The sequence below is a fragment of the Myxine glutinosa genome, chromosome 14 (genome assembly GCF_964187855.1).
Source record: "Myxine glutinosa chromosome 14, kmMyxGlut1.1, whole genome shotgun sequence".
NCBI classification, from domain to species: Eukaryota; Metazoa; Chordata; class Myxini; order Myxiniformes; family Myxinidae; genus Myxine; species Myxine glutinosa.
The window spans coordinates 824,897-838,672 of record NC_136274.1 but is presented as its reverse complement, the minus strand read 5'-3'; the positions used below and the strand labels follow the sequence as shown (position 1 = coordinate 838,672).

At 42.8% G+C, this 13,776-nt stretch overlaps 1 protein-coding gene across 1 annotated transcript in view; it reads left to right on the top strand.

Moving 5' to 3' along the window:
• The window catches only part of LOC137440035 (replication protein A 70 kDa DNA-binding subunit-like), a 172,423-nt gene that overhangs the window by 130,021 nt on the left and 28,626 nt on the right, over positions 1-13,776 (top strand). The window contains exons 10-12 of the mRNA XM_078768297.1: positions 3,351-3,490; positions 4,907-5,055; positions 11,270-11,408. Of these exons, the coding sequence (XP_078624423.1) occupies positions 3,351-3,490; positions 4,907-5,055; positions 11,270-11,408 (428 nt within the window). The remainder of the gene's footprint in view (positions 1-3,350; positions 3,491-4,906; positions 5,056-11,269; positions 11,409-13,776) is intronic.

Sequence of the window (13,776 nt, the reverse complement as noted above, 5' to 3'; positions counted from 1 at the left end):
TAGATGGAGATGATTAGATGGAGATGATTAAATGAAAATGATTAGATGGAGATGATTAGATGGAGATGATTAAGTGGAGATGATTAGACGGAGATGATTAGATGGAGATGATTAGATGGAGATGATTAGATGGAGATGATGAGATGGAGATGATGAGATGGAGATGATTAGATTGAGATGATTAGATGGAGATGATTAGATGGAGATGATTAGATGGAGATGACTAGATGGAGATGAGTAGATGGAGATGATTAGATGGAGATGATTAAATGGAGATGATTAGATGGAGATGATTAGATGGAGTTGATTAGATGGAGATGATTAGATGGAGATGATTAGATGGAGATGATTAGATGGAGATTATTAAATGGAGATGATTAGATGGAGATGATTAGGTGGAGATGATTAGATGGAGATGATTAGATGGAGATGATTAGATGGAGATGATTAGATGGAGATGATTAGATGGAGATGATTAGATGGAGATGATTAGATGGAGATGATTAGATGGAGATGATTCGAAGGAGATGATTAGATACAGATGATTAGATGGAGATGATTAGATGGAGATGAGTAGATGGAGATGATTAGATGGAGATGATTAAATGGAGATGATTAGATGGAGATGATTAGATGGAGATGATTAGATGGAGATGATTAGATGGAGATGATTAGATGGTGATGATTAGATGGAGATTATTAAATGGAGATGATTAGATGGAGATGATTAGGTGGAGATGATTAGATGGAGATGATTAGATGGAGATGATTAAATGGAGATGATTAGATGGAGATGATTAGGTGGAGATGATTAGATGGAGATGATTAGATGGAGATGATTAGATGGAGATGATTAGATGGAGATTATTAAATGGAGATGATTAGATGGAGATGATTAGATGGAGATGATTAGATTGAGATGATTAGATGGAGATGATTAGATGGAGATGATTAGATGGAGATTATTAAATGGAGATGATTAAATGGAGATGATTAGATGGAGATGATTAGATGGAGATGATTAGATGGACATGATTAGATGGAGATGATTAGATGGAGATGATTAGATGGAGATGATTAGATGGAGATGATTAGATGGAGATGATTCGAAGGAGATGATTAGATGGAGATGATTAGATGGAGATGATTAGATGGAGATGATTAGATGGAGATGATTCGATGGAGATGATTAGATGGAGATGATTAGATGGAGATGATTAGATGGAGATGATTAGATGGAGATGATTAGATGGAGATGATTAGATGGAGATGATTAGATTGAGATGATTAGATGGAGATGATTAGATGGAGATGATTAGATGGAGATTATTAAATGGAGATGATTAGATGGAGATGATTAGGTGGAGATGATTAGATGGAGATGATTAGATGGAGATGATTAGATGGACATGATTAGATGGAGATGATTAGATGGAGATGATTAGATGGAGATGATTAGATGGAGATGATTAGATGGAGATGATTAGATGGAGATGATTCGAAGGAGATGATTAGATGGAGATGATTAGATGGCGATGATTAGATGGAGATGATTAGATTGAGATGATTAGATGGAGATGATTAGATGGAGATGATTAGATGGAGATGATTCGATGGAGATGATTAGATGGAGATGATTAGATGGAGATGATTAGATGGAGATGATTAGATGGAGATGTTTCGATACAGATGATTAGATGGAGATGATTAGATGGAGATGATTAGATGGAGATGATTAGATGGAGATGATTAGATGGAGATGATTAGATGGAGATGATTAGATGGAGATGATTAGATGGAGATGATTAGATTGAGATGATTAGATGGAGATGATTAGATTGAGATGATTAGATTGAGATGATTAGATGGAGATGATTAGATACAGATGATTAGATGGAGATGATTAGATGGAGATGATTAGATGGAGATGATTAGATACAGATGATTAGATGGAGATGATTAGATGGAGATGATTAGATTGAGATGATTAGATTGAGATGATTAGATACAGATGATTAGATGGAGATGATTAGATGGAGATGATTAGATGGAGATGATTAGATACAGATGATTAGATGGAGATGATTAGATGGAGATGATTAGATGGAGATGATTAGATTGAGATGATTAGATGGAGATGATTAGATTGAGATGATTAGATGGAGATGATTAGATGGAGATGATTAGATGGAGATGATTAGATGGAGATGATTAGATGGAGATGATTAGATGGAGATGATTAGATACAGATGATTAGATGGAGATGATTAGATGGAGATGATTAGATGGAGATAATTAGATACAGATGATTAGATGGAGATGATTAGATGGAGATGATTAGATGGAGATGATTAGATGGAGATGATTAGATACAGATGATTAGATGGAGATGATTAGATGGAGATGATTAGATGGAGATGATTAGATTGAGATGATTAGATGGAGATGATTAGATGGAGATGATTAGATGGAGATGATTAGATTGAGATGATTAGATGGAGATGATTAGATGGAGATGATTAGATGGAGATGATTAGATGGAGATGATTAAATGGAGATGATTAGATGGAGATGATTAGATGGAGATGATTAGATGGAGATGATTAGATGGAGATGATTAGATGGATATGATTAGATTGAGATGATTAGATGGAGATGATTAGATGGAGATGATTAGATGGAGATGATTAGATGGAGATGATTAGATGGAGATGATTAGATGGAGATGATTAGATACAGATGATTAGATGGAGATGATTAGATGGTGATGATTAGATGGAGATGATTAGATGGAGATGATTAGATGGATATGATTAGATTGAGATGATTAGATGGAGATGATTAGATGGAGATGATTAGATGGAGATGATTAGATGGATATGATTAGATTGAGATGATTAGATGGAGATGATTAGATGGAGATGATTAGATGGAGATGATTAGATGGAGATGATTAGATGGAGATGATTAGATGGAGATGATTAGATACAGATGATTAGATGGAGATGATTAGATTGAGATGATTAGATGGAGATGATTAGATGGTGATGATTAGATGGAGATGATTAGATGGATATATCTATATCTATTAGATTAGATTTGATTAGATAGACAGATGGAGAGAAATGTTAGATTGAGTGATAGATCAATAGAGATATATCAGATGTAGGTGTAGATACATTAGAGATAGATTAGGTGGACAAATATATATAGATTTGATGAAGAGGTAGACTGGGAGATACATTACATGGACAGGTATATATATATATATATATATATATATATATATGGATTAGATTGGTAGATCGTGACAGATTTGTACTAAACACTATGACATTTTCCCTCGCTAGATGTCATGGGTGTGTGCCAGAGTTGTGAAGACCTCACCACGGTCGTGTTGAGGTCAAGTGGCCGAGAGGTCATGAAGAGACAAGTTCATCTGGTCGATGAGTCCGGCAAAGCAGTGTCGGCCACCATGTGGGGGAAGGAGGTGAACAAAGATCAGGGAAAGAACAAAAACACACTGTACATACACGAAGGTGGTGGGGGCCATACATTTATGAACATGTACTAAATCGATGACTCCCCCGAAGTTTGCTATGATTTAAACTTTCATCCACTGAGGTCCGATAATGAATAATAACCTACCTGGCACTGGTGAACTTTATGTGTGACAGGTATGGATTGTGGTTTGCTCAACAAGGGAATGGATTGTGGTTTAATCAACAAGGGAATGGATTGTGGTTTAATCAACAAGGGAATGGATTGTGGTTTAATCAACAAGGGAATGGATTGTGGTTTAATCAACAAGGGAATGGATTGTGGTTTGATCAACGAGGGTATGGATTGTGGTTTAATCAACAAGGGAATGGATTGTGGTTTAATCAACAAGGGAATGGATTGTGGTTTAATCAACAAGGGAATGGATTGTGGTTTAATCAACGAGGGAATGGATTGTGGTTTAATCAACGAGGGTATGGATTGTGGTTTAATCAACGAGGGTATGGATTGTGGTTTAATCAACAAGGGAATGGATTGTGGTTTAATCAACGAGGGAATGGATTGTGGTTTAATCAACAAGGGAATGGATTGTGGTTTAATCAACGAGGGAATGGATTGTGGTTTAATCAACAAGGGAATGGATTGTGGTTTAATCAACGAGGGTATGGATTGTGGTTTAATCAACAAGGGAATGGATTGTGGTTTAATCAACGAGGGTATGGATTGTGGTTTAATCAACGAGGGAGTGGATTGTGGTTTAATCAACGAGGGAGTGGATTGTGGTTTAATCAACGAGGGTATGGATTGTGGTTTAATCAACGAGGGAGTGGATTGTGGTTTAATCAACGAGGGTATGGATTGTGGTTTAATCAACAAGGGAATGGATTGTGGTTTAATCAACGAGGGTATGGATTGTGGTTTAATCAACAAGGGAATGGATTGTGGTTTAATCAACAAGGGAATGGATTGTGGTTTAATCAACAAGGGAATGGATTGTGGTTTAATCAACGAGGGAATGGATTGTGGTTTAATCAACGAGGGTATGGATTGTGGTTTAATCAACGAGGGAGTGGATTGTGGTTTAATCAACAAGGGAATGGATTGTGGTTTAATCAACGAGGGTATGGATTGTGGTTTAATCAACGAGGGAGTGGATTGTGGTTTAATCAACGAGGGAGTGGATTGTGGTTTAATCAACGAGGGTATGGATTGTGGTTTAATCAACGAGGGAGTGGATTGTGGTTTAATCAACGAGGGTATGGATTGTGGTTTAATCAACGAGGGTATGGATTGTGGTTTAATCAACGAGGGAGTGGATTGTGGTTTAATCAACGAGGGTATGGATTGTGGTTTAATCAACGAGGGAGTGGATTGTGGTTTCAACATCTTGTTTTTCTGGTCACAGGCAGAGCAGTTCAGTGGAACTGGGTTACCTGTTTTGGCCATCCGTGGAGCTCGGCTTTCAGATTACGGAGGATGTTCTCTTTCCCTCATCACCTCCAGCACCCTCATGTTGAATCCAGATATTCCAGCCGCTTTCCAGCTTCGTGCATGGTTAACCTCGCACTCACTCTACATCAAACAGATGAAATTTGAATTTATTACCTGCACAACCTTGGGTAAAGGTAATAAAGCCTGTTTGTTTAAAGATCCATCCAACACACCAAAAATATACTAAAATAACTAGATGGTATCTACGACAAATGGATGAATTGTGTTTGTGCGCGCACGTGTGTGTGTGTGTGTGTGTGTGTTTGTGTGTGATTGTGTATGTGTGTGTGTATGTGTGTCTATGTGTGTGTGTGTGTGTGTGTGTGTGTGTGTGTTTGTTTATGTGTGTATATGAGTGTGTGTGTGTGTGTGTGTGTGTGTGTGTGTGTGTGTGTGTGTGCAACACCAAAGACGTCACATGCGATGGCAGAATACCATATTCCAGTGGATTACCGGTCTTTTGGTGCACTGACAGTTGTTAGTTCCAGTGTTAGTTCACACTGACATGTTCCAGCAGGAAGCAATGTCTGTGAGGGATGGTGATCAAAAATTAGAACTTGCAAATTATTTTGACGAAGCTAATAGGTTGAGGAAAATAAATAAAAAACAGGGAAAATATTGGAAATACATTATATCGACGATTGGGACTTGTGTACTCGTTTACCTTTCACTCCAACCAAACTCGACCAATCCCAAATTGCACCACATACTATAAGTACCGTCCAAATTCCTCCCACTCCATGTATAATGAAAATTTGCCTTTGTGGTTTTAACAGGATAATCAAAGGCGTGTGCAGTTGGTGTGTGCAGTCGAGTGACTTTAACCCTGAGTATCACAGGTGTCAGTCTTACGTGATATATGTACCTGAGGGTCTGTGCCACAATTTACATAATGTTAAACGATTTATGCACATAGCATTGTTATGCACACCGCATTGTTATGCACACTGCATGGTTATGCACACTGCATGGTTATGCACACTGCATGGTTATGCACACTTCACGGTTATGCACACTGCATGGTTATGCACACAGCATTGTTATGCACACTTCACGGTTATGCACACTGCATGGTTATGCACACAGCATTGTTATGCACACTTCACGGTTATGCACACTGCATGGTTATGCACACAGCATTGTTATGCACACTTCACGGTTATGCACACTGCATGGTTATGCACACAGCATTGTTATGCACACTTCACGGTTATGCACACTGCATGGTTATGCACACAGCATTGTTATGCACACTTCACGGTTATGCACACTGCATGGTTATGCACACAGCATTGTTATGCACACTGCATGGTTATGCACACTTCACGGTTATGCACACTGCATGGTTATGCACACAGCATTTTTTTTTTTTTTTTTTTTTTTGTATACAAGATCGAGGCTCGTGAAAGAGCGAACATTAATCACACAGAAAGACAAACCGACACATAAAACATATAACATCGGGAGCGGTAGACAAGATGGGGAGAGAGGGGGAAGGACACAAACACAACATTTGAGAGCAGGGACCGAGAGACATGGAGACATCGAGAGATCTGAGAGAGGGCGAGGGCTTTGGGGGGGGGGGGGGCATGGGAAGGGGGCGGTGGGAGAGGTATAAAACATATGGACACTGCCAGGACTTCCAGGAAAGAAGTTGGAATTTCAAACAAGGTGGATCTGGGGTGAATTAGCGGGGGTAGAAAAGATCAAGGTTTTGGATGGGGGAAGATAAGAGATGGTGGTGAACAGCTGTTTTAAAGACCTGGAGGGAGGAGTGGGATTGAAGGGAGTGAGGGAGTTTGTTCCAGAGGCGGGAGAAAAGAGGAATGAAAGAGTGAAGGTGAGCAGAGAGCCGAGATTTCGGCAGTTTAACCATCAGAGGGTTGCTGGCAGATCTTGTGCGACCTGTAGGAATATTTGGGGGACAGAGCACAGAGAGAGCTGGGGGTGCAAGGCCGGAGAGGAGTCGGTAGAAGACAGAAAGACCACCTACCTGCCTGCGGTGAGTGAGTGAAAGGCCCTCAGAGATAGCTTCATCGCGGGAGATTCCAATAATTCTGAAAGCTTTGGTTTCAACAGCGTGAAGCCGAGCTAGGTGTGAGGCAGGAGCACCGGCCCATAGGGGAGAACAGTATTCTATTGAGCTGCGGATGATAGCCTTGTATGTGGTGAGGAGCTCAGGTGTGCCGAGGAAGGACTTCGCACGACGGAGGATGCCCAGTCGGCGACTGGCTTTGGAGGCCAGCTTGGAAATGTGGTTTTCCCAAGAAAGATCATGGCAGATAGTGAGACCCAAAATCTTGAGCGACAGAACTTCTTGGAGAGGATTGTTGAGAAAGTAGATGGGAGGGTTGTCCAGTCGATCTTTTCGGAGAGACATAGTAAGAGTGTGAGATTTGTCAGGATTGAAAGACATGTTCCACTTGTTTGACCAGTCTGTGATTTTGTCCAGGTCTTCAGAGAGTGAGGAGGCAGCAGACTGCCGATCTGAGGGAAGAGGAATGGAGCGGCAGAGAGTGGAGTCATCAGCAAAGAGATAGAGAGGATTTTCGAGAGAGTCAGAGAGATCATTGATGAAGACCAGAAAAAGCACGGGGCCCAGAACACTGCCTTGGGGAACTCCAGCCTGAACAGGAAGAGGAGATGAGAGAAACCCATTCAGGGCCACACGTTGACGACGACTAGAGAGGAAGTCCGCCAGCCATGCGTGGAGATTTCCATGGATACCAAAGGAGGAGAGTTTGGTGAGCAGAGCGGGGTGCCAGACCGTGTCGAAGGCACGTGATATGTCGAGGGAGACAGCTCTAATTTCCTGTTTGGCATTGAGGACCTCCATCCATTGTTGAGACAGCAGAAGCAGCATGTCCAGAGTAGAGTGACCTGGTCTGAAACCAAATTGATGATCAGAGATCAAGCCATTGGAGAAGAGGAAAGATTTCATATCCGAAGCAATGATGGATTCCATGACTTTGCTGATAATTGGGAGAAGGCTGATTGGTCTGTAGTTGCTGGGATCTGTTTTTGCACCTTTTTTGTGCAAAGCGGTGATGTTGGCTGATTTCCAAGCAGATGGCAGTTGACCTTGAGCAAAAGAGAGGGTGAAGAGAACAGAGAGAGGGTGAGATAGAGCAGCAGAGCAGGATTTTAGGACCCGTGGGCTGATGCCGTCGGGTCCAGTTGCAGAATCAGAGTCGAGGGTTGACAGAAACTTTTCCACCTTGTCAGGAGGAAAGGACACGGAGTCCAGGAGCAGCAGGGTACGACTGGGTATGGTGGGTACAGAGAGGGATGGGTTTGGGACACAAGATTTAGAGGCAAACACAGAGTTGAGGCATTCAGCTTTTTCACGTGCGGAGTCAGCTGTGTGGCCGTTTGAGGTAAGGGAGGGGATGGAGGGGGAACAAACACCAGAAACGGATTTGACCAGACGCCACCAGGATTTGGAAGAGGGAGACAGATAAGAGAGTTCGGTCTTGAGAACGGAGAGATATTGTTTCCTGGCTCTCCTGAGGGTGGACACACACTTGTTTCGGGCTTTGTGAAAGGAAATGAGATTTCCTTCCGTTGGATTTGCTTTCCAGGAGACGAAGGCAAGTTGTTTCTGGGCAACAGCCTCACCACAAGATTCCGTGTACCATGGACGGGAGGAAGGGTATGACAACTGAAGACGAGATGGGATAAATCTGTGCATGAGAGAGAGCAATTTACTTTGGAAGAATTCCCAGGATGAGTTGATGTCAGAGGTGGTGGAGATGGGAGACCAGTCCAGATGATTGATGGCTGCTTGAAGACCGTGCCAGTTGGCCTGAGTGAAATGCCAGACTCGTCGACGCTGAGCAGGCTCCCTGAGGATGGTCAGAGAGATGTCCACTTTAACAAGGACATGATCAGATGATCCGATCGGAGCAGAAGAAGAGCAGCAGACATTTTCAGGGAAGTTAGTCATAACCAAGTCCAGAAGAGAAGATGTTCCGTTGACTGAGATCCGGGTCGGGAAATTGACAGATTGTGTCAGTCCCAGTGAGTCGCAGAAGTCCTTTGCTGAAGAGCCATGGCTGGTGAGAGAGGTACCCACACCCAGCCAACTGGCATGGTGACAATTGAAATCACCACATATGAGGAAGAGAGAGTTGGGATGAGTAGATAGAAGTTGGTCCATATCATCAGACAGCGAGATGTAGATGGAGTCATCACTGTTTGGTGGACGGTACAACACACATATGAACAAGAGGTGGGAGCGAAGGGGAAGCCGTAGCCAGAAGTATTCCTGGGGGTGAGGTGGAGAGAGTGCAGTGCAGGGCGAGTGAGGAAGAGAGTTTTTGATAAAGATAGCAACCCCGCCTCCAGGACGAGGCTCAGGTCTATCATACCGGAGGAGGGAGTAGCCCGGGAGAGATACTATGGAATCAGAGACATCATAAAGGAGGAAAGTTTCTGTTAAGCAGATCACGTCTGGTTTGACAGAAGCAACCTGTATGGAGAGATCAGTTAAGTTTGAACGAAGGCCCCGGATGTTTGTGGTCCATACCGTTAATGAAGAGGAAGGGGGAGCATCAGATACAGAACAGGGGGGAGGAGGGGTAGGGTAAGATGTGGAAGAGGTGGAAGAGATAGGGAGAGCTGTTGAAGGTGTGTCAGAGATTTCAGAATAGCTCGGAGAAAGGGAAGGATGGGGCGGACAAAAGGTTTGATGGTGATTGGGTGAGCCACAATGAGGTGTTATTTGAGGAGGGGGAAGAGCGAGGCAGAAGGTTGGGGGAGATGGAGGTGAGAGTTTGAAGGGGGAAGAAGCGGGGAGGACGCTTTGAGGAGGGGGAGTGAGAGGGGGGAAATTGAGAAGCAATGAGGGTGGGGAGATTTGAAGGGGAGGGGTGAGGGGGGAGTTTGGGAGGGAAGGGACAAGGGGAGGGATTTGAAAGGGATGGGATATGGGGGAGATTTGGAGGGGAGGGGTGAGGCAGGAGTCTAGGAGGGGAGGGGCGAGGGGCGTCTTGGCGGGGAGGGGTGAGGGGGTAGTTTAGGAGGGAGGGGGCAAGGGGGGAGATTTGAAAGGGATGGGTGATGGGGAAGATTTGGAGGGGAGGGGTGATGGGGAAGATTTGGAGGGGAGGGGTTATGGGGAAGATTTGGAGGGGAGGGGTGAGATTGGATTTTTGAAAGTGTACGATTTATGGGAAACGAACATTTATTGCAAAATGAGTTTCTTGTGACCTTCGAGTTAAAAATACGTTTAAGGACGCTGGATGGAGGATGGAATGCAGGAGAGTTTAGGGAATGTAGAAAAAAGGCACTATAGGAGATGGATATTTTTTTTGGGATGAATTGATTTGGTGAGCAAGTCGAAAGCAGCCTTTTAAAGAAGAAGAAGAAAAAGGTGTTATAAAATATGACGGAATACATAACTTGAGGGGAAAGTGTAAACATTGAAGGTTAATGAGTGAAAACTATCTGGGGAAATGGGGGAGAAACACGTGGTCGAAGAACGAACGACCGAATAAGAATGAATAAACGAATGAGAACAGAGAAGGAAATGTTTTTTTTTTTTACATTGTTACATTGTTATGTAACATTGTTACATAACATTACATTGTTATGCACACTGCATGGTTATGCACACAGCATGGTTATGCACACTGCATGGTTATGCACACTGCATGGTTATGCACATTGCATGGTTATGCACACAACATTGTTATGCACACTGCATGGTTATGCACACAGCATGGTTATGCACACTGCATGGTTATGCACACTGCATGGTTATGCACACTGCATGGTTATGCACACTTCACGGTTATGCACACTGCATGGTTATGCACACAGCATTGTTATGCACACTGCATGGTTATGCACACAGCATGGTTATGCACACTGCATGGTTATGCACACTGCATGGTTATGCACATTGCATGGTTATGCACACAGCATGGTTATGCACACTGCATGGTTATGCACACAGCATGGTTATGCACACTGCATGGTTATGCACACTGCATGGTTATGCACACTGCATGGTTATGCACACAGCATGGTTATGCACACTGCATGGTTATGCACACAACATTGTTATGCACACTGCATGGTTATGCACACTGCATGGTTATGCACACAGCATGGTTATGCACACTGCATGGTTATGCACACAACATTGTTATGCACACTGCATGGTTATGCACACAGCATGATTTGAAATATTTTATGACTACAACCCAAAGTAAAAGCGACAGGTATTCCCTATTCAAGTTGATCAATGACGAGCTCCCTGCACGTGCCGAAGGTATGACCAGATGGGTTCCATCATGGATGTGGAATCGATATCGATACGCAAAGGGAGCATGTCTCCATGGACCGGAGCAAATGTCAACTGGAAAACATTTTCAGCGGGAAAGGACTACATTCTTGGAGCAAGTGAGCAGGTACATATTCACCGTTGACTTTGAGCATCAGCGTTTATAGTTCCTGAATGTTCTTTGTTCCACCTTGTGTGTATCAATGTGCAAGTAATTACTTTGGTGAAAATATACGAATGTTGAAAACTCCACTTTTGGATATGTAAGTACGAAAAGAATGTTGGTTGTGACATTTTTAATGGAAAAACCTTATGTACAAAAACGTGGGGAGACAGGAAAGAGTCGGGGAGGGAGGGAGAGAGGAGGGACACATACACAGACACCCGCCATACTCGAACCTCTTTATTACGACCATCCTGGAATAATGGTATCTTTACATTAAACTCTAAAGAGAGAACCAATGAATATCTGTTTGTGTTATATTTCAGGGAATAGCTTGATTTTCTTATGGCACTCATCACCATCAATAATACTGATCAATAGCATGAGAGGTTCTGGTGTTAAATATCTTTGTGGAGCAAAGATGAAATTAAAAACCTCTCTCAACATTCTGCTCTGACCCAAATATCATTTTGAGATCGCAGTAAATTATTTTCCCATTTATTATTTGACATCCATTAAATCTTTTTTAACATCTTAGTTGATATGTTTTATTTACACTTGTCTTTGATATTTCTTCAATAAGACGTTTTTGATATTTACCACATTCGTTATGTTTTCCATTTAAATACCAAGACTGTGATTGACAACCACTCTTGTTACTTGCAAAATCGAAGATTTTTCACATATATTGGTCGGTTGTGTTTGTGGTTCTGTCTGTCTGTCTGTCTGTCTGTTTGTCTGTTTGTTTGTCGCCGGCCTACAGGTCACAATTTTCAACCGATCTTCACGAAACTTCACCAAATTGTAGAGTTGGTCAAAATCAAGAAGCCTATTGTTTTTGGGGTCAAAAGGTCAAAAGGTCAACATAGGCCAAAGGTCACAACTTTGCTAAATGTCTAAAATCCTCAATTTTCATCCAATTGACTTGAAATTTGAAGAGGACTTGCATATCTGGTCACTGAGTTTAACCACCAAGTATTTTTGAGGTCAACAAAGGCCAAAAGGTCAACATAGGCCAAGTTTCAAAAATCCTCAATTTTCATCCGATTGACTTGAAAATTGAACAGCATTTGCACATTGAGTCACTAAATAGAGAAACGAACTATTTTTGAGGTCAAAAGGTCAAAGGTCAACCTTCCAAAATCATCATTTTTCATCTGAAAAATCGTCACTTTTCTTCCTATTGACCCGAGCTTTGATCAAGATTGTCAATTTTAATCTTGATGAAATGGACAATTTGCTGTATCAATGGAATTTTTTTCTTGGGGGGGGGGGCGGATTTTGCAAGTATCATGCTCCGCATGACGTCTTCTTGTTTGGTTATTCGGTTCAGTAGACCGTTAAAATACGCCGACCCAATTTGTGTGTGTGTGTATATATTGTTACGGATCTCTACGTCGGCCTTCTTCCCCTTAAGAAGGGGGGATTAGTCCCCTTGTTCGTGACTGACCGACGTGAGTCCTGACGCTGCACAGCTCCCTCCGGAGAGGCAGGAGCGCAACCCCGTTCGCGACCGCGGACAGATGGTAATTGCCGAGCGGTTGAGCAACCGCGGCACGAACTATTAACAAGGACTGACCCGATCCTTAACGTTGGCCAAATCGTGCCACAGGTATTCAATGAGGGAAATCACTAAATCAACCGGACGAGCATGAAGAAGAAGAACAAAGGTAGGAAATACAAATATAATTTATTACCAAAATTTACAAGTCAAAAGAAACCAAGGAAGGAGAAAGAATACGAAAATAAAGACAGAAAGGAGTAAGGAGACACAGTGCAAATATTAGCTTACCTATAAACAGTCTTACTTAACCCAGGACAAGACACAAAAAACAAATGACAATCAGACTCACACGAATAGGGGTAGATGGATGCCAGGGATCGATGGTTGGGAAGGCAGCGAAAGGGCCAGGCAGATGGTAGGCATCGAGGTCCAGTTCCCAGCATGCGCTCCGGTCCACGCTTTTGGGGTCGAGGCGAAAATCCCGGGAAACAGCTCCGCTCCGGGCTGGCAACGAGGAGCTGGCAGCTCCACGTATTCAGCTTCACACCGGCAGCTTGCTTTATTCGTCCTCCGCCTCCTGCGTCTCCGAAGTTCTCTTTACACTCCACAGAATCTGCCTCTCACCCAGCGCACCTCCCTCAGAACTCTCTCTCTCGTCTGGCCCCTTACGCATCACTCTCGGTGGGGGCTGATGCAATGGGTTTTATAACCCCACCCTCTTGAGCCATACCCACTCATCCTTGGTTGGTCGGCAAGGGCTGGCTCACTCCTCCTTCCGATGACGAGGGGTGGAGACACGCCTTTCTTCTCCGAGATTATCTCGTGGCT